The 26,308-nt window shown below is 49.6% G+C and overlaps 4 protein-coding genes across 6 annotated transcripts in view; 2 read left to right on the top strand and 2 right to left on the bottom strand.

Moving 5' to 3' along the window:
- Positions 1-10,536: 10,536 nt before the first annotated feature.
- ZMYND15 (zinc finger MYND-type containing 15) lies at positions 10,537-15,791 on the bottom strand (the record flags this gene model as incomplete). The annotated part of the gene is made up of 13 exons (XM_081115805.1): positions 15,194-15,791; positions 14,507-14,741; positions 14,261-14,416; positions 13,856-14,016; positions 13,170-13,322; positions 12,757-12,837; positions 12,503-12,619; positions 12,300-12,388; positions 12,115-12,213; positions 11,794-11,947; positions 11,650-11,708; positions 11,224-11,384; positions 10,537-10,708 (listed from the first exon to the last, which is right to left on the bottom strand). Exons 1-13 carry the CDS (start codon positions 15,774-15,776, stop codon positions 10,537-10,539), a joined length of 2,220 nt encoding a protein of 739 aa, XP_080971931.1. The 5' UTR covers positions 15,777-15,791.
- A 391-nt stretch (positions 15,792-16,182) lies between these two features.
- Positions 16,183-21,186, top strand: CXCL16 (C-X-C motif chemokine ligand 16; the record flags this gene model as incomplete). 3 transcript variants are annotated; one of them, XM_081115808.1, is made up of 6 exons in its annotated part: positions 16,183-16,276; positions 16,630-17,003; positions 17,375-17,513; positions 17,807-17,889; positions 19,719-20,129; positions 20,569-21,186. In XM_081115808.1, exons 2-6 carry the CDS (start codon positions 16,937-16,939, stop codon positions 20,580-20,582), a joined length of 714 nt encoding a protein of 237 aa, XP_080971934.1. In that variant the 5' UTR covers positions 16,183-16,276; positions 16,630-16,936. The 3 variants fall into 3 exon arrangements, with proteins under 3 accessions (XP_080971934.1, XP_080971933.1, XP_080971932.1); XM_081115807.1 differs by lacking the exon at positions 16,183-16,276 and adding an exon at positions 16,310-16,513; XM_081115806.1 differs by lacking the exons at positions 16,183-16,276; positions 20,569-21,186 and adding an exon at positions 16,334-16,513 and having other exon boundaries at positions 19,719-20,146.
- On the bottom strand, positions 18,767-22,786 carry MED11 (mediator complex subunit 11). Its single transcript, XM_081115810.1, has 3 exons — positions 22,644-22,786; positions 22,336-22,466; positions 18,767-21,668 (listed from the first exon to the last, which is right to left on the bottom strand). The coding sequence occupies exons 1-3, from the start codon at positions 22,726-22,728 to the stop codon at positions 21,531-21,533; spliced, it is 354 nt and encodes a 117-aa protein (XP_080971936.1). The 5' UTR covers positions 22,729-22,786; the 3' UTR covers positions 18,767-21,530.
- Positions 22,787-22,955: 169 nt separating this feature from the next.
- PELP1 (proline, glutamate and leucine rich protein 1) overlaps positions 22,956-26,308 on the top strand; it is a 49,145-nt gene continuing 45,792 nt past the window's right edge. Inside the window, exon 1 of the mRNA XM_081115982.1 lies at positions 22,956-23,188. The gene's annotated coding sequence lies outside the window, so the exon portion shown is untranslated. The remainder of the gene's footprint in view (positions 23,189-26,308) is intronic.

Raw genomic sequence — 26,308 nt, forward strand, 5'->3', positions numbered from 1 at the left:
GTACTCTACTTGACCTTGGTTAGGTTATTTACTTTCCCTGTGCCTCAGTTTCATCGTCTATAAAATAATTAATGATAATAATAATGATAATACCTGGCTTGTAGGTTTGTTGTGAGGATTAGAGTGACATATATACAGAGTTTAGGACACAGTCTGACTCAAAGAGCATATTTACTCTTAGTACTTTCCATGCTAGGCCAAGTGATCCAATCTCAGAAGAGCATCTCCAGGGTTCTGGATCTGAATCAGCCTGCATTCAAACCAGGTTTGTCTAATCCATAACTCATGGCCTACCTCTCTGCAACTGCCTGAAAATTAGACAGAAAATGCAAGTATACACAAGAACTCAGCACCACCATCAACCAACAGGATGTAATCCATACTTACAGATCACTCCACCCAACAACAGCACAATATATATTCTTTTTAAGCACTCATGGAACAGGTACCAAGCTAGACCATATCCTGGGCTACAAAACAAACATCAATACATTTAAAAGAATTGAAATCATACAGAATGTGTTTCTGACCATGATGGACTCACACTAGAAATCAATAACAGAAAGTTAACAGGAAAATATCCAAATACTTGGAAACTAAACAAAATCCATGGCCTCACTAGCGTGTGGGTACTGGGGCCATTAATGGTAACAGCCTGTAGCTAGCTGGCCCCTGTCTCACCTGGGTAACGCTCCCGATACAAAAGTGACAGCTTCCAATCCTGCCAGTCATCTAAGTGCCAGGGCCATTGTTTGGGCTTCTTTGGAGTTCTCAGTGCCCCCCAAGTGCCCTATTATTGCCTCCATTTACCTCCCTCTCACAGGAAGTGGGAGGAGCCCCTTCTGTGTGTGACTTTGTTTCCTGGGACCCAGGTGTTGAGCCCATTGTGTCCTGTGGCTTTACAGTGGCTCCTTCGGCCTCTGCCTATGGTTCCTCTCTTGCAGGCCTCAGACCTGAGTCCATAAGGCTAGGTTGGGACTAGCACGCCACACAGACCAATGTCGTTCTCCTCTTCCCATGCTTCTACCCAACTACCCTCAAACTGCCTTTCTCCTTCCAGAAACTCCATGCAAAGCATCTGAGGCAAATCAACTCCCACCTACCACGCAGGCCCAGACTATCTTAGGTCCCTGTTTGGTTCCAAGTGGGACACCTTTTACTTCCTCCTTCATTTATAATGGAGAAAATTAGGAACTGCCTAAATGTTATATTACATTCATAAAGTAAACTAATATATACCACCCATGAAAAGAGACTGTCTAATGACATGAAAAGCTGTTCATAACATGCTATTTTATTTATAAAAACAGCTAGTCAGCACTATGTACAGTATGATTAAAGTTCTGTAAAAAATATGTACTTTCTTACAAAAGAGACTGTAAACACACCAAAATGGTGATCACGGTTATCTCTGGGTGTTGGGATTGAGAGTCATTTGAATTTTCTTTTTAGTGTTTTCGGTATTTTCTACATTGCCTCATTATTGCCTCCCCCACTAATCTCTCTCACGTCTGCCACCGCCACTCTATTGAATCCTCTTGTGTCCTTGTTGCGAAGTGCAGGGGACACCTGTTCACCTTGATCTTGCCTGACCTAAGCAGCATCTGACACAGCTGACCGGCCTTCCTTTGTTTCTGAGCTCCCTGGGGTTTTCCTGCTACCCTCAGGGCTTCTCCCTCTCCTGGGGGCTCCTCTTCCTCTGGCCCTCCTGACACTTTGAAATTCGCCAGGATTGGCTTTTCAAGGCCTCTTCGCACTTTCTCTAGGTGCTTTCCTCCGCTCTCCTAGTTGTGCAAGTTCCATCTCACATAGCAACTGCCCACCACCAGGAGGTCTCACAAACATCTCAAACTTAACAAGTCCTCCCCTGAATTCATTACCTTTCTCTCCCACTTCCTCCCAACTACTCTACCTCCTCTTCTTGCGTCCCCACTGTGAGCAGATGACACTTCTTCTATCTAGTTGCTTTAGCTAGAAACCGGGAAGTCATCCTTCATCCCTTCAGCTCCTTCCCTGCTCTCGTCTTGCCCCAATATCTGTTCATTGGCCACCACCTGTTATTTCTACATCTTAGCCCTGGGATCCACCTGTTTCTCTCCAACATTAAGGTTCTTGCCTATTTCTCTCCACCATAAGCTCTTGTCCGTATTACCAAAACTCCTAGCTGATCTGTCTCCTCAAGTCTTACCTCTCATAGTCCATCTTCCCCCAGTATAGCAGGAATATCTTTCTAAAATTTGTTAGTAAATGCTGAGCGGCTATTATATCATAGGCACTGTGCTAGGGCATAGTTATAAATAAGGCAGACAAGGTCTCCCCTTTCATGGAGTTTACTTTTTAGTGTGTTGGAAGAGAGGAGGTAATAGACACAAATAAATGAATGAGGTAAAACAATTGTACTAAGAGCTCAAAGAAAATAATGTGATAGAGAGTGATCGGGGTAAGGGAGCCTCGTTTTATTCTAAACTCCAACCACACCAAACTTCTTATAGTTTTTCAACAATGCCTGTCTTACTTTTGCCCCAGGGCCTTTGCACATGCTATTATTGTTTTCTCTCTTCTTTCTATTCTTTACCTGGCTAAGTTGTCTTTCAGGTCATTCATTGCTTAGATGTCATTTCTTCCAGGAAGCCCTCCTTGACTCGGTGAGGTTGTCTTAAGTGCCTCCTCTGTGTGTGTCAGAGTCTGTCACTCTTTCATCATCATACCAAACACACTGTAGTGTAATTTTTCTGTTACTTCTCTGTTGTTTTTTTTTCCAGGCCTCCCTCCAACCTGGTGATTTTTAGATGTTTTGACCATGACCTACAGTAAAAAATATATTTTATATTGTGATGCAGCATGGATACACACATATAAACATATATTGCATATATAAGTGACAAATATTTCACAAAATATTCACTCTCACTACATGTGCTGCAAATAATATTTTATTCTATTCTATTTCATTAAAAAGAATGCTATTTAAGGCCCACTACAGTGCTCTATGACCCACACTAAATCTCATAAATGTGCCTTTTGAAAATCTTGCCCTAGACCAGGGGTCATCAACCTTTTTCTGTGAAGGGCCTGTTAGTAAATATTTTCAGCTTTGCAGGCCATATGATTTCTGTCACAAGCACAGTACTCAAACCCTACTGTTCGCATCATGAAAGTAGCTACAGATAATACATAAAGAAATATTTGCGGGTTTATTTCAATATAAATTTATGGACATTGCAATTGGCTTTTCATATAATGTTCATATCATAAAATAGTCTTCTTTTGATTTCTTAACTTGCAGGCCATACAAAAATAGGCACGGGGGGAGGGGGTTGGATTTGGCCCGAGGCAGTGGTTGTGGGGCCCTGCCACAGGTGTAAATGTCATAGAGGTAGGGGCCATCATGTCTTTTCCCCCCACTGCATCTCTAAGGTCCCACACAAAGCCCCGTGTGCATTCAATCAATATTTAGTGAGTGAATTATCAAAGAGAGCAATTTGTATATCAAACGTTTTTATTACAAACATACTGTGTGTTCATGAAAGAAAAATGAGCAGTACAGCTAAACAAAATGAAAAACAAGTCCTTAGTAATCCTGCCACTCGGCGAGGATCATGCCATTTCATACTTTTATGCAGTGGGTGGCAGCAATTTAGCCAAAGGGAGTGGTGGAAAGTTCTGTTTCCCCTCAGCCCACCAGGGACAGGAATTTCCCTTTTTTGGCTGGAGGGGACACACAAGGTTCCATGAGGTTGTAGCAGGAAACTCTCCCCTCATCCGGGGGTCAAGAAAGTCCTCCCTGATTAAGGAAGTGATTTAGGTTGGGAAGGAATTAGTTGAGCAAGAAAACAGGGAAGTTCCACAATGAGGTGTCTGGCTGGAGAAAAGCGAGGGGGTGGGTGGGAAGTGGCATGAGATCATCCCGAGGCGGTTGTCAGTGACCATGTTAAAAGGTCCTTGTCACTACCAGTTTACAGGAACTAAAGAAGATACTGAAAAAACACCCGAGGAAGTAACCAGCCAGATCCAGAATGAGGAACTTTCTCCAAGACCAATGATTCAGTTTCTCATCTGATCAGTGGCGTGAAAATTAAAAAGAAAGAAAAGGGAGGTTGGTTAGGACAGAATGGCAACTTCCAAGCTCCTTACATGTGGAATCAGAAACTGTAGGTCCCCCATTTCAATTTTTAGTACATTTTTGCCACTGGGAGGGGGGAGAAAAAAGAAATTAAAGAGAAAAAGAAAAGGGAGGTTGGCCCTGGCCTGTTTGGCTCAGTGGTTAGAGCGTCGGCCCTCGGACTGAAGGGCCCTGGGTTCGATTCTGACCAAGGGCATGGACCTCAGTTGCAGGCTCAATCTCCGGCCCCGGTCAGGGTGCATGCGGGAGGCAACCAATCAATGTGTCTCACATCGATGTTTCTCTCTCTCTCTCTCTCTCTCTCTCCCTTTCACTCTCTGAAAAGCAATGGAAAAAATAACCTTGGGTGAGGGTTAAATAAAAAACGACACAAAAACTGAAAAGAAAAGGGAGGTTGGTTTGTTACAGAATAAAAGAGACTTAAGAGACATAACAACCAAAAGCCATGTGTGGATCTTTTTTATTTCTTGATCGGAACAAACTAACTGTAAAAGGCATCTCTGAGATAAATGAAGACATTTGAATATGAACTAGATATTAAATATATTAAAGGATAATTATTAATTTTATTGGGTATGATAATGACATGGCGGTTACATTTTTTAAAAGCCCTTATTTGTTATAGATGCATATAAATGAGATTACTGATGTCTGGGGTGTGCTTTCAAACACTGGGGAAAAAACTGAAGGTGTATGATATTGCGATATAATGATAAATACATATTTGGTCTTTGTCCCAAGTTCCTGGCACTAGCACTTGTAAAACCCTTGAATTTCCTGAGTGATAGGGGTAAGAGGAGTGTCTTTTACTGTTCATAATAAGCCCCTTTTGCTAACGAGGTGGCTCCTGATGGGCTGCTAGATAGCTTCAGGATTACGTCTCACGAATAACCTCCTGTGTGTCTGAATTGTGTACAGCCACCTGTGATGGTTTAATAGGGAGCCGTGGGTCCTGTATCAACCCAAACATGCTCTTCCACCCTGTAGCACTTAATGCCAACGCTATTGCTCCTAAATTAGTCCCTCTCATGATCCATTGCAGTAAAGGTTCTTCAGGAAGCTGATGATCCCCAGCTACAAAATGAAGCAGCAACTTCCCACTCTAGCCCCTGGTCCAGGACTCCCTTGGTTTCGCCCTCCCCCAATATTGACGGCCTTCTTGGTGACTAGAGGCCTTAGAGGTGTTTTCTGTTGTTCCAGCATAATTTTTCACTTTGTGGACAGCTTTGAGGCTAGTGGCTGAAACTTAGACTGACCAAAATTTGAACTTAGTCTAGCATCGAAGTCCAAACCAGAACTCCTTTTTAAAATTTTATTTTAGCTATTACAGATAATAACCAAGGTGTTAGACATGAGCGGAGCAAAGACAATGGGCCAGGCACAGAAACTCGCCAGGACAGAAAGCCCCGGATGCCTAGCAAGGGGCAAAACTGGGAAAACAAGAACCTTGTCCCCAGGGTAACCTATCCTTCCCTAGCAAATTGCCAGTCCTGACGTTTAGACCTCCTGAGCATTTCCTCCCTAAAGATCACATCTAGGCCTCAGTTGTATTTCAGCTTAAGGTGCAGAAGAGCAGCAAAACCAGACAAGCGGTGCAGTGGCTGCCTCAGGGCCAGCTATATTGACTAATGACCCCCTGCCCTGGGGCCGACCAATCAGTGGAGACCACGACCCTGAAAGAGCACACCTGGAAAGCTGATGAATATTCTCCCCTGAGAACACCCCTAAGACTCCCACCAGCAAGAGAGAGATAAATATGGTCAGCACAAAGGACCCAGTGCTAGTTCCCCACCAGGGGAGCACACAGGCACCATCTCCTTCTCCCTTCTTCCCTCCGAGGGGACCCCATGAGACTTGCAACCAGGGGAGCAATGAGCAGCGGCAGCTCATCTCAGACTTACCCCCTGAACCTGTCTCTCTGACTTCCCAGGGAGCCAGAGCAGCCCAGCCTAGGCTCTGCTGTTGCTTCTTTTATGCACCTTCCTCGTTTCACTGTCCCAAGTATATTTTTGCTGCCATCAGGGACCCAAAACCCTTTGGCTCACTGCTGTGTAGCCCTCTCCTTTGGATATCCCCACTCCCACCCCCTTTTCCTTAAATAAATTCAACTTTTCTTTATCCACTGTCTGAGATGGCTATTTAGTTTGCCCATGCACCACAGACCTTAACCTTTCACGAGGGTTTGTATATTTCACTTTTTTCTTGATTAGTTTGCATTTCCTTGTGCATCCAGTGACCCAAATCCTGGGAGTTGGAGCAAATTCTAAATTCCATTTGTAACTTTTGCCTTTAGTAAATGATTGCAGCACAGCTGCTGCTCAATACCATTGGTGACCACGTGGCCTCCCAGAAATCACGGGTTCCTCTTTCTTTTCCCAAACTAATATAGGAGAGGGGCATGAGAACTGTATAAACTAACTGAAGTCAAACAAACTTCAGTCAGGGGTCTGCTCTGTGCTGCCTGACACAGAACTCAGCTGACCTGAGATGTAAGCAGACCTCAAAGAACCTGCAGACAAAATTCCTGCAAAGATTGATTAATAGCTACTCACCCATACCTTACTGTTACCCATACCATAAAGGGAAAACAGACCACGAAATATACCTTGAAAAGGTTAAAGTTAATCCCAACGTTTTTTTCCACTCTGTATTTCCCCATATCAGTAATTTTCCATAGAAACTGTTATCATCATAATTAGCTAGTTATTAATATTAATAATAGGAAGAGAGTGAAGGGAAGACCAGGCATTATAAGCATGGTCACCTGGGCAGCTTTACCAGGAAACTACAACTTCACGCTCCCCAGGGAACCACAGGTCCATTCCCTGCAAATCACTGAGGAAAGAGATTGAGCAAACGGGGAGATGGACACATGCGCAGTGAAGTCGGGGTGACATAGGGAAGGTACTTGCCTGTCAATCTAACCTGAGGAAAAGATAATTGGCTAGGGGGATTAAGCCACTGCAAGGATTCGAAATCCTAAAGGGTTAATTGGTTAAGCTCCTACTTATAATCCCCAAAGAGTTCTCTTTCTCTTGCTTCCTGTTGTCTGTTGCACTCTCTTGTCCAATAACCGCACTCTCCCATGTGGCCTTAAGCAGCTGCATGGCCCAAGGCCATGCAGACGACACATACAGGATGCTGGACTGGACCACGCTTTAAAATGGAACAGAAACTCTGGACACTGGTTTTTATTTTGGCCCTGCTGCAGACCAGATTGAACTTCTTTCTTGTTGGGAAGAAGGGAAATGAGACATTGGAAACCCAGGGGTTTAATTCCGCAGAAATAAAGATCATTCATCCTCCCGTGTGAGTCTCAGTAAATTCCTTTCCTTCAAACATTGCAAGAATTCCACTCCCATATGGAGGGTACCCCACCAAGAACAAAATTATAAACAGGTATAAGTTCAACTTCTGGAGGTGGTTGAGGTCTCTCTTCCCTCTCTTGTGAAGAGAGTCTGCTACTCCGTCCATGGAATGGCTTTTCTTTCTTGTCCTCTCTGTTCAATTAAACCTACTTTTCCACTTTAACCTTTTGTCTGGCTCACATCTTGGATTATTTCCTGCAAGAAGTCAAGAACCCTCTTGGCTTGGGGATTGAGTCTCCCCTAGGGACTGGCCCCTCTGGCATCAAAACCACATATTTCTGTCCCTAGCTGGTGTGTCTCAGTTGGTTGGAGCATTGTCCCATTCATCGGAGGGTTGCAGGTTTGATTCCCAGTCAGAGCACATACCTAGGTTGCAGGTTCCACCCCTGGTCGTGTTTCGTATAGGAGGCAACTGATTGATGTGTTTCTTTCTGCTTTCCCTCCTTCCCTCCCTCCCTCTCTAAAATCAATTAAAAAACAACCAACCAAACAAACAAAAAACACCACATATTTCTGTGAGCCAAGGCCAATCTAGGAAATCTCACTTCAGACACCAACTATTACCTGTTTTTACTATCAGAACTTCTTACAACAAATTTGTGGGTTATTTTTTGCCCCTCACCAACCAGTTCTCCAACTATTCACACACCAACTGGGTGTCCTACAATTCAATCAGTTCTGACACGAAATACCCAGAGTAAGCTTAACCCCACAAGACTGACCCCACTTCAGATGCCAATCATAAGTTCTGACCTCCCTCGCTTCTGACTGACTATAAATTGGGGGTTCCCATGATATCCTTCAGGTTCATTAATTACTAAAATGGTTCACAGAACTCAGGAAAACAGTTTACTGTTAAGGATTTATTATAAAGGAAAATCCAAATGGAAGAGATTCATAGGGCAAGGTTTAGGGGTGGTGTGGAACTTCCGTGCTCTCTCTAGGTGTGCCATCCTCAGCACCTCAGTGTGTTCACCTACCCAGAAGCTCTCTGAACCCTATCAGGTAGGGGTTTTTATGAATATTCCATTATGGAGGCATGATTGATTAAATATTAGTGATTAACTCAATCTCCAGCTCCCCTCACATCTTCTTGGGGATTTAGGGGTGTAGCTGAAAGTTCCAGTCCTCTAATCACATGGTTGGTTCCTCTAGCAACTGGCCCGCATCCTGAAGTTAAATAGGGGCTCATCTAGGGTCACCTCATCACCATAAACACAACTATAGTTGAAAAGCATTTATGAATAACAAAAGATACTCCTAGCACCCTTATCACATTGGAAATTCCAAGGGTTTTCTGCCAGGAACCCCTGGAAAGATCAAATATGTATTTCTTACTACATCATAGTATCATAGGGGGTAATAATAAAATGGGAAAAATGCTCATAATTGTTGAAGTTGAGTGATGGCTACATAGAGACTTATACTAAATCTCTGGGCTTTTGTGAATATTTGAAAACTTAGATAATAAAATGTTTATAATAAAAGAGAATGACAGAAAGAGAGAGCAGACCTTATAAGCCATAGTAAGGAGTCTGAACTTGGTTTTTAACTTTTTATTTTGAAATAATTTTAGATGTGTAGACTCGTTGCAAAGATAGTGGAGCATTCCCACATACCCTCTGCCCGCTGTCCTTTAATGTTACATCTTATATAACCATGGTGTATTTATCAAAACTAAGAAGTTAACACTGATGCAATACCATTAGCTAAACTACAGACTTCATTCAGATGTCTCCAGTTTTCCCACTAATGTTTTCTTTTTGGTTCCAGGATCCAATCCAGGATATTCCATATTTATTTGTCATGTCCCCTTAGTCTCTTCCAATCTGTCAGTTTCTTGGCCTTTCCTTGCCTCTGATGACTTTGTATTTTGTAGACTCTCTTACATTTGGATTTGTTCTGATGTTTTCTCATGATTAGACTGAGGTTATGGATTTTTAAAAATATATTTTTTATTGATTTTTAGAGAGAGAGGAAGGGAAAGGAGAGAAACATCGATATGAGAGAGAAACACCCCCTTCCAGGGATCGAGCCTGAAAACCTGGGCATGCCCGACTGGGAATCAAGCTGGCAACCTTTCAGTGCACAGGACAATGCCCAACCAACTGAGCCGCACCAGCCAGGGCTGAGGTTATGGATTTTTGCAAAGAATACCACAGTGGTGGGGTGGCCTTCTCATCGCATGAGGTCAGGGAGAGGATGGTGTTAACATGACTCATTCCTTCAGCCTTAAGCATTTGTTCAGTGGTGTCTGCCAGGCCATTCCGCTATTTTTCCTTTTCTATACTCATGAGAGTCAATAAGTCCAGCCAACACTCAAGGGGACTTTAAAAGCAGAGTGAAACCACTGAAGGGACTTGTGGGGGCAGGGATAATACGTTCTAGTGTCTGTTCCAGAAGGAATGTGATGGCGGAAATGTGGAAATGAGCTCCTGGTGGAGTTTGTGGTGGGTCTGGACGTAAACTGGTGGATCTGACTGCCTTCAGCAGCCTGACTCAGCAGGTGCTGGTTCTAGACTGGTTGCGTGTGAGGAGAGAAGGGGAAGTCAAGGATGGCCTCCAGGTTTCTATCTTGGACAGTTGGGTGGCTGGGGCCTTTCCCTGAATATAAACCAAGGGGTGTGTGCGCCCCTAGGAGGCTGTGTGTTTTCCTGGACCCCCAGCGAGAAGCTACTTTCTGCTCCTTGGTCTTGCCTTGGGGCAGGTCCCTGAGGGTTACTGGGGGTTGAGGGAGAAATGACTTACCCACCTATATACTAGAAGTTTGGGATTAACAAGGAGGGACAGAGTCTCAAGTAAGAGAGGGGACAGCCACTGAGGGACTGAAAGAAGCTGGAGGAAAATAAGTGGCCCCTAAACCCTTCATCCCCTCCCCGCTTAGCGACCCAATTATGAGCATCTGACTCTGTGGTTTCAAACAAGCAATTTAATTTACCTTTTCCGCGTCCCACCTACCGGCCTTCCCCTGGGCCTGGCGTGTTTTCTGTCCCTTTTGGAGGCCTGCTGGGGGGGGGGGGGGCGCGGGCTGCTTCCCCGGAGCCCTCACCGCCTGCGGCGGGGCCCCCGCCCGGGTTTCTTTTCTCCGCGGCGCCTTCGGGCCGGGGCGGGAGGCGCGGCGGGAGTCGGGGCTGGGGGCCCGGGCCCGGGCGCTGGGCGGGCCCCGCTGCCCGGCGAAGGCTTGTAGACCAGATGGAAGACGAAGGCGTTGCAGTACCTGGGGGCGGCGGGGCACCGTCAGCGACCCAGTCCCGCCGGCCCGCGGGTAGCAGGGTCTTTTGGGGGTGGGGGAGGGAGGAGTTGGGGAGATTTTGTGAGCTGGATCTAAAGAGGGGGTGTGGCCGGCCGGCGTGGCTCAGCGGTTGAGCTCGGACCTAGGATCCGGGAGATCGCGGTTCGATTCCCGGTCGGGGCACATGCCCGGCTGCGGGCTCGGTCCCCAGCAGGGGGCGTGCGGGAGGCGGCCGATCCATGACTCTCATCATCGATGTTTCTCTCTCTCCCCCTCTCCCTTCCTCTCTCTGAAATCAATAAAGATATATCTTAAAAAAAAAAAAAAAAGAGAGGTGTGTGTGGGGGAGGGGTTGTCTTGAGTAGACGGGGTAGAAAAGGCAGGTGGTAGGCCGGGCCGGAGGGTGCCAGGAGCGGGAGGCCAGGGCAGGGATCCCGGAGGGGGCGCTGCGGGAGTCACGTCCAGGGTCAGGAGGACGCGGGGAGGTGGCGGGCCCTCACCAGGGCATGCAGTTGTCGGCCGCTCTGAGGCGAAACGGGGAGCGGAAGGGGTTGGGCTGCGGCGGGCTGGTGCCCCCGCCGGTGGCCACGGCCATGGTCTGCTCGTCCATCACGCAGCCGTACTCGCTGCTCTCCGTGAAGAAGGCGGGCACCCGGAGGGACTGCGGGGGGACAGGCCCTCAGACACCCTGCGTGCGCTCCTCGTGGGGCCTCCCGAGCAGCAGGGGTCAGACGGAGTTGAAACCCGAGGATGGAGGAGGGGTGCGAGGCAGTCCCGGGGTGGGTGGTGGGGGGTGGGGGGTGGGTGGGGGGCGGGGGGGCAAGGGGTCCCGTGGGCAGCCGCCAGGTCTGTGCAGCAGGTGCGGGAGAGGCAGCGGCCTTCGGGAAAGGACAGGCGGGAGAAGCCCCTTCTGCCCCTTTGCCCACCTGTAACCGGGGCAGCGAGCTCAGCCAAGTGTCCTTGAGGCCAAAGCCGGAGTTAAACCCTGCGGACCGAGGGGGAGCAGGGAGAAGCTGGCTGCGACGTTTTTCTGTTTCCTCCTTACCCACAGCCCCACCCCAGGTTCTTACCAATAACCAAGTCAGGCTTGGGCCCCTGGAGCAGGTGGTAGGGCCGTGCAGACACTTTGATCTGCAGGTCCCTCCGGCCCCCCTTCTCCTTAGTTCCAGAGCTGAGCCGTGCTGATACCCCGGAGCCAGGACGGACAGAGACTTCAGGGCCATCCTGGGGAGCCGTGAGTGGGGCGGAGAAACCACTGGAAGTTAGGGTGCTGGAAGGTGCATCAGGCAAGACAGAGGGGGGGGGGAGGTGGGAGCAGAAGGGCAGGGCCCAGTAAGGAGGACGGGGAGGGGGGTCAGGGCTGAAGAGCAGGGTCCCCCCTCAGGCCTCACCCTCTGCAGGGTAAAATGCTGCTGGTCACTCTCAGGGGGCAGGCCATCACCCACAAACTGTAGTTCCAGGGCCACGTGGGGGAGCAAGACCAAGAGCTCCTAAAAGACCGAGAGAACAGTGCTGAGTCCCACCCTACAGCCGCTTCACACCCAAATACCCAGCCTTCGGGCCTGCAGGGACTTACCCAAAACACCATGACAAGGTCAAACTCCTTCCCGGCCTCCACCACGTGGATTTTCAGCGACTGTTTGTTCTGGATGTTGAGCTCAGGGACTGTGTGAGAAGCTGGCCATTTAAGGATGTGGTCTCCCTCCTCTTCCCTCCTGTCCCGACCAGCTCCCTGCTGCCCCCCTTCAAGCACTCCTCCCCCTGTGCTCCTCTCCTTACAGGACTGGGGCACCAGGTGGGTGATGACGTAGTACACAGTCAGAGGGTAGGTGAGAAGCACAGCCATAGGAGAGTCCAAGCTGAGGCCCCGCCACATGTAGTAATCCTGCCACGAGCCTGGGGAGAGTGGGTTACTGGGAGACTTGGCCCCAGATCTGGACCCCAACACCTCCAGTCTTATCTCGGCCACCTAGACTGCTGGCTCTCCAGTCCCTGTCCCTACCCCTAGTTCCTGCCGGGCCCCTCCAGCTCACCAAAGAGGCCCCTGGGTGGATCTGGGGGCACAGGAGGCATCAGGGCAGGCCCGTCCCCCTGGAGAAGCTGGTAGGGGTCTCCTGAGAGGGGGAAAGAAAGAGGAGGAGCCTGGTGTCAGGGAGAGCCCCACCTGGCATGTCTCTCTCCCTCCCAAAGGAGCTGTATTACCTGAGAGAGGACCTGGAATTGGAGCAAGAGGAATGGGGGGGGGGGGGTTGCCTAGGGATAGAGTTTTTGGATGGGGAGGGCAGCAGTGACTTAGAGGGTTGGGGAAAGGACTGAAAAGGCCCTGGTAGTAGTGGTAGCATTTGGTGTATATACGGAGGGGTTATCTGGGACCCAGACAACTTTATTCTCTCTCATCCTTTCTTCTAGTCCGGGAGGCCCATGTCTGAAGAGAGGTCCCACACACCATTGAGAAGAAGGCTGAGGGATGGTGTGCTGCCCCGGGGGTGCCTGGGGGTGCCAGCGCCTGGAATCAGCATGCTGATCTGGGTCCAGTAGCCACGAGTGAGGCCTCGTGAGGCCAGGAAGGCCTCCTTGTTGAAGGTTTCACTGGTCACCTCTGGAAAAGGAGGAGAAAGGTTGAGGGCCTGGTGGCTAGGACCCCAGGCTTTAGCTCTCCTCAGTCTCTCCCAAGGACCCTGGGTCTGAATATGGGGCTAGTCAGGGAGAGAACTAACATTTCTGAATGTCTACAGTGTAGCAGGCATCCAGCCTACAGAATCCCTATAACAATTCCCTGGGAACACTTGTTAGTGTCCCTATTTTACAGATGAGGAAACTCACGTGCTAAGAAATAAAGTGATTGTTTAAGGTCACCAGTTAGTGGTGGAGCTGGGAAGCAAGTGTTTGAATTGCTAGTTCCAAATCCCCTAAGCTCTCTCAGGGACCCAGGCCCTGAGTCCTTAGCTCCAGAGATCTTGTCTCCAGCCTCAGGGGTCTAGTCCCCTGCCGCAAATACCCAGCATCCAGCCCTTATTTCAGGGGTCCACACTCCAGTCCCAGGAACTTCACCTCCGGACGTCAGACATCCAGGCCTCAGACACAAAGAGCCAGTCCCAGTTCCCCTTCCCCATCCTGACCTCCTTATGGTACCTGCAGTGTAGGTAAAAGGCAGAGTTGCCAGTTCCCCTGTCCGCTCCATGAAGGCTGCAAGCCTCGGGCACCAAAATCTGTGGCTCACATCATCTGGGCATCGCCGCCAGTCGGCCCGGAGACAGGCCTCTCCACAGTACAAGACAGCGCTACACTGGGGGCTGGGGTCACAGGGAGTGGTGGGCACCCAGAGTTAATCTCTGTAAGTCCTCTGTCTGCCATCCGTCTGCCCTGCAGCTGCCCAAACTCCATCTTTGTCCATATTCTCTGCCAGTAACAGCTTGTTTTCTTCATCTCATTTCCCTGCCCCTCACTCTGTCTGTCTGCAAGGTCCCCCACCCGCCTGCTGTTTGCCTTTCTATTGGGGTCTTCCTTCCTCTCACTCCATCTTTGCCAGCTGCTCACCAGGGTGTCAGCTTTACTTCAAAGCTGTGCTTGTGACAAACATGACAGGTTCGAGCCCGGAGGGAGGCAAAGGTGAAGCCTGGCTGGGGGCCCCAGGTCCGCATTGGGGTCTTGGCTAACTTCACTCCCAGCCTTGGGACCAGACTCTCCAGCTCTCTGGATAGGGGTGGACAGGGCATCAGGCTGCAGGGTTCAGAAGTCCAGGCCTCCTAGACCTCCCCACCCTCAGATACCAAATTTCTGTACCGGTGCAGCTGGGCATCTCCCACAGTAAGCTGTCGGGGCTTTCGAGGGTCGCCAGAGCCCATGGGGCAGGCCATGCTGTGGCAGAGGAGAGCATAGGCCCGAGGAGCCATGTTCTCTGTCCCTGAGCCCCTGCCTGCTCTCCTCTGGGCTCCATCCATTAGCAGGTCAATGCCCAAGATGGTGCCATGTTCATCAGTCACCAGTAAGAGGCAGGAAAGGTGCAGGGGGGCAGCCTCTGCAGAAGAAGGGAGAAGTCAGAGGTGGGGGTGGCAAAGGTGGTAAGGGTCAGGGGTACCAAATTCAAATGCCTACGGGGGCGAGGCAAGGAAACTAAGTGAGTAAAGGGAAGTAGGCCGAGAGCGTATGCCTCATCTAAAGGGCGCAGCTGCTACACAGCGCTGGCACCGGCTGCCACGCAGAAACGTGAGCCTGCTGTCAGAACCTTATAGTTTTTCTTAAGATGGGTCTAGACTTTGGGAGTTTTTCTTTCAACGTTTAAGTGTTGGCTTAAGTGAAAAAACAAGAACAATGTGGGACAATAAAAACACCTTTTCGGGCCAGATTGGCCTGAAGCCACCCTTTTGTTTGTAACTCCTTGCTGGGTTGTGAGTGGCAGGCAGGGTTTCAGAAGAGAGGGGGAGCATATCTAAGCGGGGGGGCAGGGCCAGGCCGGCCCTGGGTTCTTACCACTTCTCCGTCCCTTCCTCCTCTTAGGCCCAGTTTCGTCTTCTGCCCTGTCCTCTTGGCAGCCATTCTTGCCACCGCCTTCCTTCTGCTCAGCCTCCTCTGGCTGCCCTGGGGGATTTGCTTCCTGGGGGGGCTCCCCGCTCATACGGGCTGGCTCCCCATTCTCCTCTGGTTCTCCCTTCTCTGTGCCTGCACCCTCCTCTTCTCCATCTTCCTCCTCTTCCTCTTCTTCCTCCCCCCCTTCCTCCCCTTCCTCCAAACTGACAAAGCTGACGTAGGGGCTTAGGTCTCGCAGGTGGAGTGGGGGCTCATCTCCCAGCAGCCAGCCAGCCCCCAGGCCTGGCCCAGGGCCTGGCTCTGCCCCTTGCCCCAAGCTGATGCCCACACTACGATTGGGCAAGACATGGAGAACCCAAAGGGCAGAGTCCTGGGGCAGCCTTCTGATCTGAGCCTCCAACTGTCGCCAGTGGCCCTCAAAGCTGGTCTCCACAGCCCCACGCTCTGCCACGAACTTTCGGAACCAGCCGAAGAGCAGGGCAGTGAAATCAAGGAATTCATCACGATATCCAGACACAAACTCCATGTCTTCAGGGGCACAGGGCCTGGGCTCAGACTAAGCATAGGAAAGGATTGTATGGTGAGGGAGAGGATGGTGGTGAGAATTTGGGGTTGGGCCACAAAATGGGGGAGGGTGGGTTCAAGGGTCCCTTAGGGTAGAATCTATAGGCAAGTGTTAGGAGCTGAGAATAAGGTTTTCAAGGCTGAAGATGGGATCCGGGTTGAGAATGGGGGCTAGACGGGAAAGTGGGCCATTGGGTTAAAGATGTACTCAGGGGGAAGTTGGTACTTGAGGCTCAAACCCTCAAAAGCGAGGTTTGAGTTAGGATAGAGATAAGGGAGGGCTTAACCTATTGGGGAGGGTTTGGCAAGGAGGGAAGAATTTTGGATCCGTCGGTGGGGTGTGGGAGGAGGGAACAGGAGCATCCCTTGGGCTTGGATCGGTTTGGCGGTGCGCCCCAGTAGACCTAGCCTCTCCGGCCGTTCCTCTACTCCGGTACCTGCAGCCGCCACCACTTTTCGAAGGTAAATACCTCGGGTGCGGGCGGTGGTGACGTCAGGGCTGCGGAGCCCGTGGGCCGCTCCTCACGAGTTGGCAGCTTGTGTTCCTCGAGTCCCGCGGACTTTCCTGTGCGCATCACCCCGGCTGCGTCACAGGATCCGGCCGGGGCAGGGTCCCCTCCAGGGAAGTGAAAGCGCTTTGGAGGAGGCGGCGGCGGGTGAAGCCTCTCTCCAGTCGCAGTGCCCGAGGGCTGACCTGGGGTAGGTGCGCGGCCGGGCGGAGCTGGCATCCAGGAGCCTCCCCGAGCGCCCCCGCCAGGTGCCAGCCCCGCTGCCCCGCCGCGCTCACAGCCCAGGTTTTCTTTCTCTTTCTTCAGACATTCCCGGCCAACCCCACGACGAAGGCCCCAGTGCCGGGGCGCGGGCGCTCCGGGGGTTTCCCACCCGCGGGCGGCTGGAGGCCGCGCGGGGCGACGGTACTGACCGCGCTGTCGGTTCGCGCCGCCGCGCGCCGGGAGGGAAGGTGGGCACTGCCGCCTCGCGCGGGGATTGGGCGCCCACGGCCTCTGACTCGCCCAGGATCTCGGGCGGAGCGGGTCAAGGACGCGAAAGCCTCAGAGAAACCAGCTGAACGTCACTCTCCGGAGCCTGTCGGGGAGCCGGACGGGGCCAGGCGGCCCCGAGATGAGGTGCAGCTGGGGACCCCAGTTCCTCGCGCTCCTACCCCTGCTAGCGCAGCTGATTCTGCCAGGTTCGTCAGGGGCCGGGCTGGGGCGCAGATCCCCCAATCCAGGGGAGCGGGTGGCGGGGTGTGTGTGTGGGGGAGGAGATATACGCTAAGGCCTCGGAATTGAGTTGAATAAGTGGGAAGCCAGGCGTGCCAGGATCCCCAAGGCAGCCCGGGCAGGGGAGGGCCGGCTGCCTGGAGCTGGGGTCAGGCTGCCGACACCTGGGTACAGGAGAGACGATGAGTGTCTGGGGGTGTGATGTGTGGGTTGAGCCTGGCGAGCAGACCCGGGCCAGGGGAGAGGCCGCAGTGGGACAGTGGGCTGGGGAGTAAGGAACAGCGGGCAGAGCGCCTCGGACTGGGAACCTGGGCTTGACCACCTCTGTCCCGCTCAGGCGATTGCAACGAGGGCAGCAGCGCTGGAAGTTGTCGCTGTGATAAAATATTTTTTTCTGACTCCCCTCCAACGGTTCAAGCCATAGGACGTTTCCAAAAACTACTGAAAGCCTTTGACCGCTGTACTCCCTTGGTCAGGTAATCTCAGCCACCCCTGGGAAGGCAGTGCAATCCCCCCTCGCCAGGTGCTTCCAGGACCCTCTCTGGTCAAACTTGAACTCCTCCTCCGAGGCCCTAACCCTTCTCTGGGTTACTTTGCCTCAATTCTCCACACCTTCACCTTCCTGTTCACCTTCCTGGGAAATCCCCAGCTCCAGCAGAAAGGGGTGGCTGTTAGTGGCGGTGACCTCATGTCTTTGGAATGAGGAAAGAGCTGGGAAAAGGGAGGGAGGGCCCCCTGTTGAAGCTAAGACCAGGTTGTTCCTCCTAAGGTTCCGCCTACTTTACCTGACGGTATGTGGGGGCAGCAAAGACCCATGGGTGATTGACTTGATCAGCTGCTTTGAACGAAGAGGTGAGAGCTTTCCCCCTCCCCTCCAGGCTCTGTCTCCAGGGCTCAGTGCCTCCACCTTACAATTTTCTTGGCCTCAGACCTTTCCCCTCTGATACCTCACATTCCTATTCTGATGCTGGCCAAAGAAAGTATTTTCACTTAAGTCCCTGTTTACCGAACATCATGCACCACCACTTCCATGATTTTTTGCTAGTTCACACTGTGCTATTACTTAATATTTTCCTTGACATCAGGACACTATTTTTGTTTTCCATTATTTTATGGAAATGTAATCCTCACCTGAGGATATTTTTTCTATTGCTTTTCAGAGAGAGTGGGAGGGAGAGAGAGAGAAACATCAACGTGAGGAGAGACACATGGTTTGGTTGCCTCTCACACATGCCGATAGGGGCTGGGGATGGAGCCTGCAACCAAGGTATGTGCCCTTGGCAGGAATTGAACCCAGGACCCTTCAGTCCACGGGCCAAACCGTCCAGGGCTATTTTATGGAAATTTAAAGACATGCAGTACATGAAAGTTGAAAGAATTGTAAACATCCATACACCCACCACCTAGATTCTACAATTTTTGATTTTCATGTTTATATTTTACATATTCTATATATGTACATAAAAAACAAGTATATTTTATATTTTACAATGTTTGCAGCATTTTAACTATACTTGCTTTATTGCATATCCATCTGCCTATCCATCCTCTATCATCAATCCACTTTATTTTTTGATTCATTTCCAAGTAAGTTGCAGGCATGAGTATACTTCACCCCCAAACATTTCAGCATGCATATATTAAGTAGAATCCAATATTTTATTGTTCCTTTTTCTTTTGAGGTAGAATTTACACATAATGAAATTAACAAATCTTAAGTGTACACAAGTCACTTTAAAATAAGTTTTTATTGATTTCAGAGAGAAGAAGGGATAGGGAGAGATAGAAACATCACTGATCAGCTGCCTCCTGCACACCCCCTAGTGGGGACTGAGCCGAAACTGGGGAATGTGCCCTGACCAGGAATAGAAACTCGAAACCTCTTGGTGCCTGGGATGAAGCTCAACCAACTGGGCCACACCGGCTGGGCCACTAGCCACTTTTGTTTTTATTTTTTTAAAACATATTTTTATTGATTTCAGAGAGAGGAAAGGAGGGCGAGAGAGACAGAAGCATCAATGATGAGAGCGTCATTGATCGGCTGCCTAGCCGGCAACCTGGGCATGTGCCCTGACCAGGAATTGAACCCTGATCTCCTGGATCCTAGGTCGATGCTCAATCGCTGAGCCACGCCCGGCCAGGCACTTTTGAAAAACTTAAATAGTAACTTGCCCTCCAGCAATAATATCTGTGAAGTCACAATTTAATGCTCTGGGTGTATTTTTTCCTAAAATAAATACACAACCATTAAAATGCGAAGTGTTTTTCACATCCCACCTAAAGTTGTAGTAAGCTTACTGCCCTTTGAGCTCCATAGGCCTACATTAATTCATTTAACCCTCCCATTTCTCTGGCCTTTGGTACTACAATTATCCCTACTTTACAGCTGAAACAAATGAGTCCCTAAGAGGTTAAGAGACAGGCGCATGTCCAGCAGCTACTCTGTAGCAGAGCCAGGGTCCCAACCCAGGTCTCATGACTTCCCAGTTCAGAATGCATGCTTGTCCCAGTGGTTTCATGTTGTAGTTGGCTCAGTTCTCCTCCACCTTTCACCTCTCCCCCTGCCTTTTTCTCCTGGTCTTCAGCTGTTCCCTTGATGTTCTCCTTGACCCACTACCCTTCCCTCTACTTCTTCACCCTGTCCCCTCATAACCCTGATTTCTCACTTCTCACCTCTGCAGAATGTGGATTTGATAACTCTGGGAGAGTGGCCCACCAGGGGCATTTACCTCCCCCCAGCACCCAGGTTCCTGAGTCCACAGAAAGGGCACCTGCAGTCACAGGCATCCCTTCTCAGACGTACCTGCCACCCATCCTGCAGTCTACTCAGCAGCCTACCCTTCCAGTAGGAACATTGAACTTGGACAAAAAGCTCACCCACGCACATGAAACCACTACTTCCTCTGTGGGCCACAGTCTGGAGGCTGAGCCTGAGGCTGGGGAGAACCAGAAGCAGTTGGAAGAAAATGTGGGTCCTACATCTGTCGTGGTGCCAGTGCTGTCCCTCTTGGTCATTGTCTTCATCCTGACTGGAGTCCTCCTCTATGTGCTGTGTAAGAGGAGACGTAAGCAGTCACTGCAGTACTCTCAAGGTAAACTGGACCTCTGAACCCCTCCATTAGGGACCAGTCTCCTTGGTAGGGATCCTGACCCCAGTAGCCTGGATAGCTGGACCCACCCAGGCAGACAAATATGAAGACTATCTGCACCATGGACCATAAGTCACGAGAGGAGTTAGTCATACTACAGAATGGGGAGGGAGGGAAGCCACCAAGGACCCAGGGACCAATGCTTGGCCTGCAAAGCCAGGCAGTGCTTGGAGAAACATCAAGAAGATGGCAGCTAGAGCAGGCTAGTGGGAGATGAAGGGGTGGAAGGTGGGAGCCATCCATTTAATTCACAAATCTTTATTTAAAGTTCCTACTATGTACCAGGTGGTATGGTTGAACATTTTGGAGTCTGACTCGCTATCACTCCCCCACCCCAACTTCCCTTGATTTCAGAGCTCATCTCTTGATTTATCTTTTCCAGATTCGGTGCTTTAATATATACCTGTGGCACCAGACTCCCAACACTTGGGCTAAGAATGGAAGCCTGTGAGAGTCGAAACTGTGATTTATTCCACACCAGATACATCTAACGCACTAGAACAGCCTCTCTGACATATGGAGGCACTTCGCAAGTATTTGTTGTTTAACCAGCCACTGCCCCCGCCCTTAGACCTTTCTTTTGCTTTCACCCCCCCCGCCCCCCGTCTTTACACTGGGTAAAATTCCAGACAAATCCTAAATGTATGTTTTTTTACTAAAAATTATTTTTGTAATTATTGACTCTTCTTTCTGTATACATTGGCCTCATGCCCTTGCCCCTTTACCAGGACTCCTGGCTTCAGCTTCTCTGCTGATGGTGCCCCCCTCCCCAAAGTCTCTCTTCATACTACACCAAATTCAGCCTTCTCCTGCTTCCTCCCTGACCCCAACTTAAGGCCTGGGCTTTCCCACCTTCCCTCAGCAGTCGCCATACAGGCTGGTTTTACTTCCTAATTCCCTTGTGTGACTGACACTTGCCCCAGTGATCATCTGAGTTCATTGTTTTTAGTTATTGTTTTTATTATTAAAACCCTTAGTTCCTGTTTCATCTTTTCAAATGAAAAAGAATGTGTCTTCACTGGTCCAAGTCTGTGGAAGCCTGGACAAAGACATGAAGTATATGAGGAAGTGGGTTGGGTGTCTGACTTTCCATCTCCTGTTGGAGTTTGTCAGTACTTTTGTGAAGTGCAGAGCAGGAGCACCCTGCTGGACGAGCAGGCCTAGAATTGTGGGCAGGCTTGGTATTTAAGTTTCTTCATTCCCACCTTTTGTCTCTTTGTCCTCATGTATTCTGACCAGCAGGACACGCATGGCAGCCTGTGTTCCTCATCCTACAGGTCTCCAGGTTCTGTCCCTGGGTGCAGGTGGTGATCTCCCTCCAAGCTGTCTCTCCGTCTACCTGGCTTAGTTTTCCAGCATCTGCTCACAGGTGCGGGCCACATCACTGATCTTGAGGCGAGCATAGTCCACTCGCTTTAGTGCCATTTGACAGTCCTTCCTTGAAGAATAGCTGGAGCCCTCATGGGGCTGCCCTGTGGCCACCTAGAGGACATTTCAATAGGTAAACAAGGCAACTCCTCCCTTATCCATCTCCCCAACAAGGCATCAGGTCTCTTGTCTCATTTCTTCCCTGAGTTTGAATCCATTATGACACAGGATAGCTGGATGACCTAGGGCAAACCACTTAACTTCTGATAACCTCATCTGGAAAATGGGGGTGCAAATAACTAATTCCTAGAGTAGTACAGTTAAATAAGATCATGCAGTGTCTGGCACATTGTAAAAATTTGGTAAATAGTGGCTGCTATTGTAATGACTTCAGAACCCTCTCAATCCTGTGCCTTTTCTCAGGAAGTAGCTATCTGGGGTTTCATGCCCCTGAGGTCAGGTGAAGTTTCTAGGGGCAAAGTCCCGTGGTTTTGGGATTGTTTACAGGTCTTCTCCCACGACTTCCTCATCTAGTGGCTCATGGGATGAAACCCAGTGAATAGGCATGGCCGCCTTTAATTGTCTTTTTAGAGAGGAAGAAACCGGTCCTGGAATGGAGGGGTGCTGCCAACGTCATCCGGCCTGGTGCCGGCTTGGCCGGCCAGGTCCTGCCTGGTTCCCGAGGCCAAGGCTCTGCCTGGGCCCTCTGAAGGCTAAGGCTAAGGTTAAGGCTAAGGCAGAGAGCTGGGTGGGCACACTGCACCTCCCACCCCCCACCCACCTGGGTTAGGTAGCGGATCTGAGCCGACAGCTCCGCCTCCACGTGTTGCACCGACGCCGTGAAAGCCGCCGCTTGCCGGTCCAGCAGCCGCTCATTGGTTTTTTCCTTGGAAAGTTCCAGGATTACAGTACCTGCCGGGGCAGAGGGAGGGGAGGGCTGCTCAGAGACCGCGGGTACGGCCCCGCCCAAGGGCCAGCCCCTCAACCCCGCACGCGCAGCGCTAGCACCCAGGTTCCGTCCCCGACTCCGCTTCTGATCTCGGGCTGGCGCGTGGGCACGCGGCTCAGGCTCGCTCTCGTATCCCTAACCTGCATTCTGAAGGATGGCGCCAATTTCCCGTTCGATGTCTTCCAAAGCTCGTAGTCGCTCGTTTGCCAGGCTGTAGGTAGCCATCGTCACTCTGGAAACCCACAGGATTTTCTCCTTTTGCGAAACGCGACGCCGGAACCCGGAAGGGACGGTTGGTCTGCGCCCGCGCGCAGAGCGCTCTCTAGCCGGCACTACGACTCCCAGGATGCTCAGCGCAGCCTCGCCTTTCTCGGTTCACCCGCCGAACAGCAACGCCCAGGGAGTTCTGCGCATGCCCAGGCCTGCGCCACCGCCACTGGGCAGCCAGTACCAGACGCAGCAGCGCAACCTTCGTACCCAGGGGCGGTTTTGAGCCGTCCGCCTTCGCGACGCTGTCTTGTGGTCTATAGTTAATTTCTTCTGTAAGAGTTTATTGACCGTCTGCTGGTGCTAGGTGATGATGGTGGGAGTTCTGGGGTATTCTTGCAGCCTACACAGCCATGGAGCCTGTCTGTGTGCCCACCCGGCTCCGCCATTTCTTGGGGCCTGAGAAAAGCTTGACTTGGTGAGTGTTACGTTATTGGCCCCAGCGCTTCCTCCTGAACAGGAGCCCAACTGAAACACCGACTATCAATAGATTCTCAGAGGCTGGCTTACTTCAGCCTTTCTCCCTTTCCCTTACTGTTTTTCTATTACGTGGTGGGCTCTGGGCTACAAAGACGAATGAGGTGGACTCTCCCGCGAGCGTGGGGTAGGCTTTTTGTTTGAGAGATGCCCGGGGTGTACCAGGTGGAGGAGGAAAAAGGAACGGGTATAGGCAGGCGCGTGGTGCTTGAAGGGGCCCAGCACATTTGAAGGACAGCAAGGGAGGGATTCAGTTTGGAGTGAATGGAGTGTGGTGGCGGTTAGATGTGACTGGAGTGAGGGGAGACAGATGAGGAAAAGGTTTGCAAGCCAAGTAATTTGGACTTCATTCTGAAGGCATTTGGGACCTTCGAAGGATTTTAGAGAAGTGTGTTATGACAGATTTACCCTTTTGGAAAGATCGATGTTGACAGCTTATGGAAGATTGAGAATGAAGCCAGTTTGCAATAGGGCTAGTGAATGAATGGAGACTTTCAGTTACCCTTGAGGGATCTAGCAGTTAACTTCTCCATTTGTAGAGCCCAATAAAATAACAATAAGGGATTTTATAAAGGGGTCAAAAAGAAAGAGGAATTGATAGCAAAACTTCAGATAGAAACTGGAGAACAGAAGGATAAGTGGCAACTAATTTAGCAATGAAGTGGCAGGTAAGCCGGCAGTGAAGAAAGTTTAGAAGCAACTTGATGTATCCTTGAAGTAGTGGCGGCATGTACAGCTGGGGTGTAGGTGGTACTAAAGTTAGGAGGATTCTTTGAAGTAATTAGACCCCTCCCATCTCCTCCTTTACCCCTATATCTGGGTAGCTGTTCACGCCCAACCTATCATATTACTGGAGGCTTCTTTGTTGGAGATGGAAAACAGATTCTTCAGCATGCAGGGTACCTGGGACAGTGGTATTGAAAATAGAGAAGTGAAAGTTTATATACTGAGTGGTGGTTTTTTGAACACTGCCAACCAGATCAGAGCCTGGAAGTGAGAGAAAAGTGAGAGAAAAGACCTCAGAGTATTAACATCAGGGGTCTTCCTACAAAGCAGTTAGCCAGATCACCCCATGGTGAAACCCACAGTTGGCAAGTCCCAACTATGTCCATAGATCTTCTAGTCAACTTCTTAGCATCTCACCCTTACATATGAGCAGACAGAGAATTTCTAGATACTTGAAGAAACTTTCAAACATGAAAGGCAGAGACCAAAATAAACAGGAAAAAATAATAAAATAAGACTTTAGACAATGTAAAGGAAAACTTAAGGAAAAAGAGAACTATTGATACTTTTACATAAGAGATACTATAATAAAGGATTGAATCTAAGAAAACAGACTTGAAAAGTAAAACCACAAGGGAAGGAATGAAAAATCTAGCAAAAGGGTTTAAAGAGAAATTGAGGAACTCTCCCAGCAAGTAAGGCAAAACTAAGTAGATGGCATATAGGTGGCGGGGGAAAGGAAAATTAGAGAATCAGATCAGGGGGCTTAGAGATCAGAGAGAATGAAGATTAAAAAAGGACTTGTGTTTCCAGATGAAAAGGGCCCATCAGGTGCCCAGCATCAAGGTACATCATGAACTATCAGAACACTAGACGCAAAAAGGTCTTGCAGCCCAGCTGGGCGTGGCTCAGCGGTTGAGCATCAACCTAGGATCCAGGAGATCTCAGATCGATTCCCAGTCTGGGCACATGCCTGGGTTGTGGGCTCGATCCCCAGTGGGGGACATGCAGGAAGCAGCCAATCAATGACGACTCTCTCATCATTGATGTTTCTATTTCTCTCTCCCCCTCTCCCTTCCTGTCTCTGAAATCAATATTTATATATATATAAAGGTCTTGCAAAAGCTTCCAGAGAGAAAACAGACTGCTTGCTAAGGATAGGCAATTAGAATGGCACTGGGCTTCAGTAGTAACACTCCAGACTAGAAGACAGTGGATCATGCCTTCAGCATTTTGGGGGAAAGTGATTTCAAATCTGGAATTCTGTATTCCCGCTCTGCTAGGGTGAAGGCTAAAAATGCAGTGATTCAACAAAACAGAACTTATTTTTTCCTCAAAGAACAGTGCAGTGTGCTCCACAAATCATATAGAGACCAAGGCTAGCAGTGGAGCTCTGTGATCCTTTAGGGTCTTATACTGCAAAGTGTGCTTTGCAGGCCAGCAGAACTAGCATCACCTAGAATCTTGTTAGAAATGCAGTATCTCAGGCCCCACCACAGACCTACTGAATCAGTATCTGTGCTTGAAGATCCCTGGGTGATCTGTATGCACAGTAAAGTCAGAATAAGCATACTAATGTAAATAATGAATATTGATCTAACCCCAACTGATATAATTCTCTTGGGAGTGTGGGATGCAGGGGCAGGATGGAAAGTGATCCATGGAGGGGGCAGAGGGAAGAAAGGGAGCTCAGTTTTCATCTTACATGGAGGGAACCCAGTATGGTGCTTAAAAAGAAAAATTAATGAACATGTTGTTTAGAGATATGGAGGGAAATACCAAAAGAAACATCTACAGGAGGTGGAAGTAGTTGCCCCAAGAAGGAAATTGGAGAGGGAAGGGTCTACTCTTTATTGTAATAGGCCTTGTAGTCCTATCTGAGGCCTTAAAGTATGTGCATATGTAACTTTGAAAATAAAAACAATAAATATAAAAAGCGAGAGAGGAAATAGAGATACATTTTACATGAACGAGAAGGGTGGAGAAGTGTTGTTTCTTTGGTTTCCTTCCTTTCTCCCTCCTACCTTCCTTCACCCCTCCCTCCCTTTCTCCCTTCCTTTCTTTAGTGGAAGAGACTTGCATGAATTTATTACCATGGAGGAAGAACCAGTAGAGAGAGGCAGAGGTTGAATAGAGGGGAGTGAGAGGGGAGTGATCTGAGTACAGGTGGAGGGATTAGCTTTGAACTGGAGAAGGCATTTTAACCTTGGTTGTCTAGGAGAATTGGTATAGATGTCAATGTTTGTTGGTAGGTAGGAAGTTGAAATTGTTCATCCCTTATAGTTTAATCTCTGTGAAAAACAGAAGTCACTATGAACATGAGGAAGGTTTGGAA

Source organism: Miniopterus schreibersii (assembly GCF_964146895.1).
Source record: "Miniopterus schreibersii genome assembly, chromosome: 16".
Classification (NCBI taxonomy): domain Eukaryota; kingdom Metazoa; phylum Chordata; class Mammalia; order Chiroptera; family Miniopteridae; genus Miniopterus; species Miniopterus schreibersii.

Excerpts from the sequence above, each read along its gene's own strand:
- MED11 (XM_081115810.1), bottom strand. The coding sequence starts at position 22,728 with ATGGCTACCTACAGCCTGGCAAACGAGCGACTACGAGCTTTGGAAGAC. Across the intron at positions 22,467-22,643 it reads CGCCATCCTTCAGAATGCAG|GTACTGTAATCCTGGAACTT; the intron begins GTTAGGGATACG and ends CTGCCCCGGCAG. Across the intron at positions 21,669-22,335 it reads AGATCCGCTACCTAACCCAG|GTGGCCACAGGGCAGCCCCA; the intron begins GTGGGTGGGGGG and ends AATGTCCTCTAG.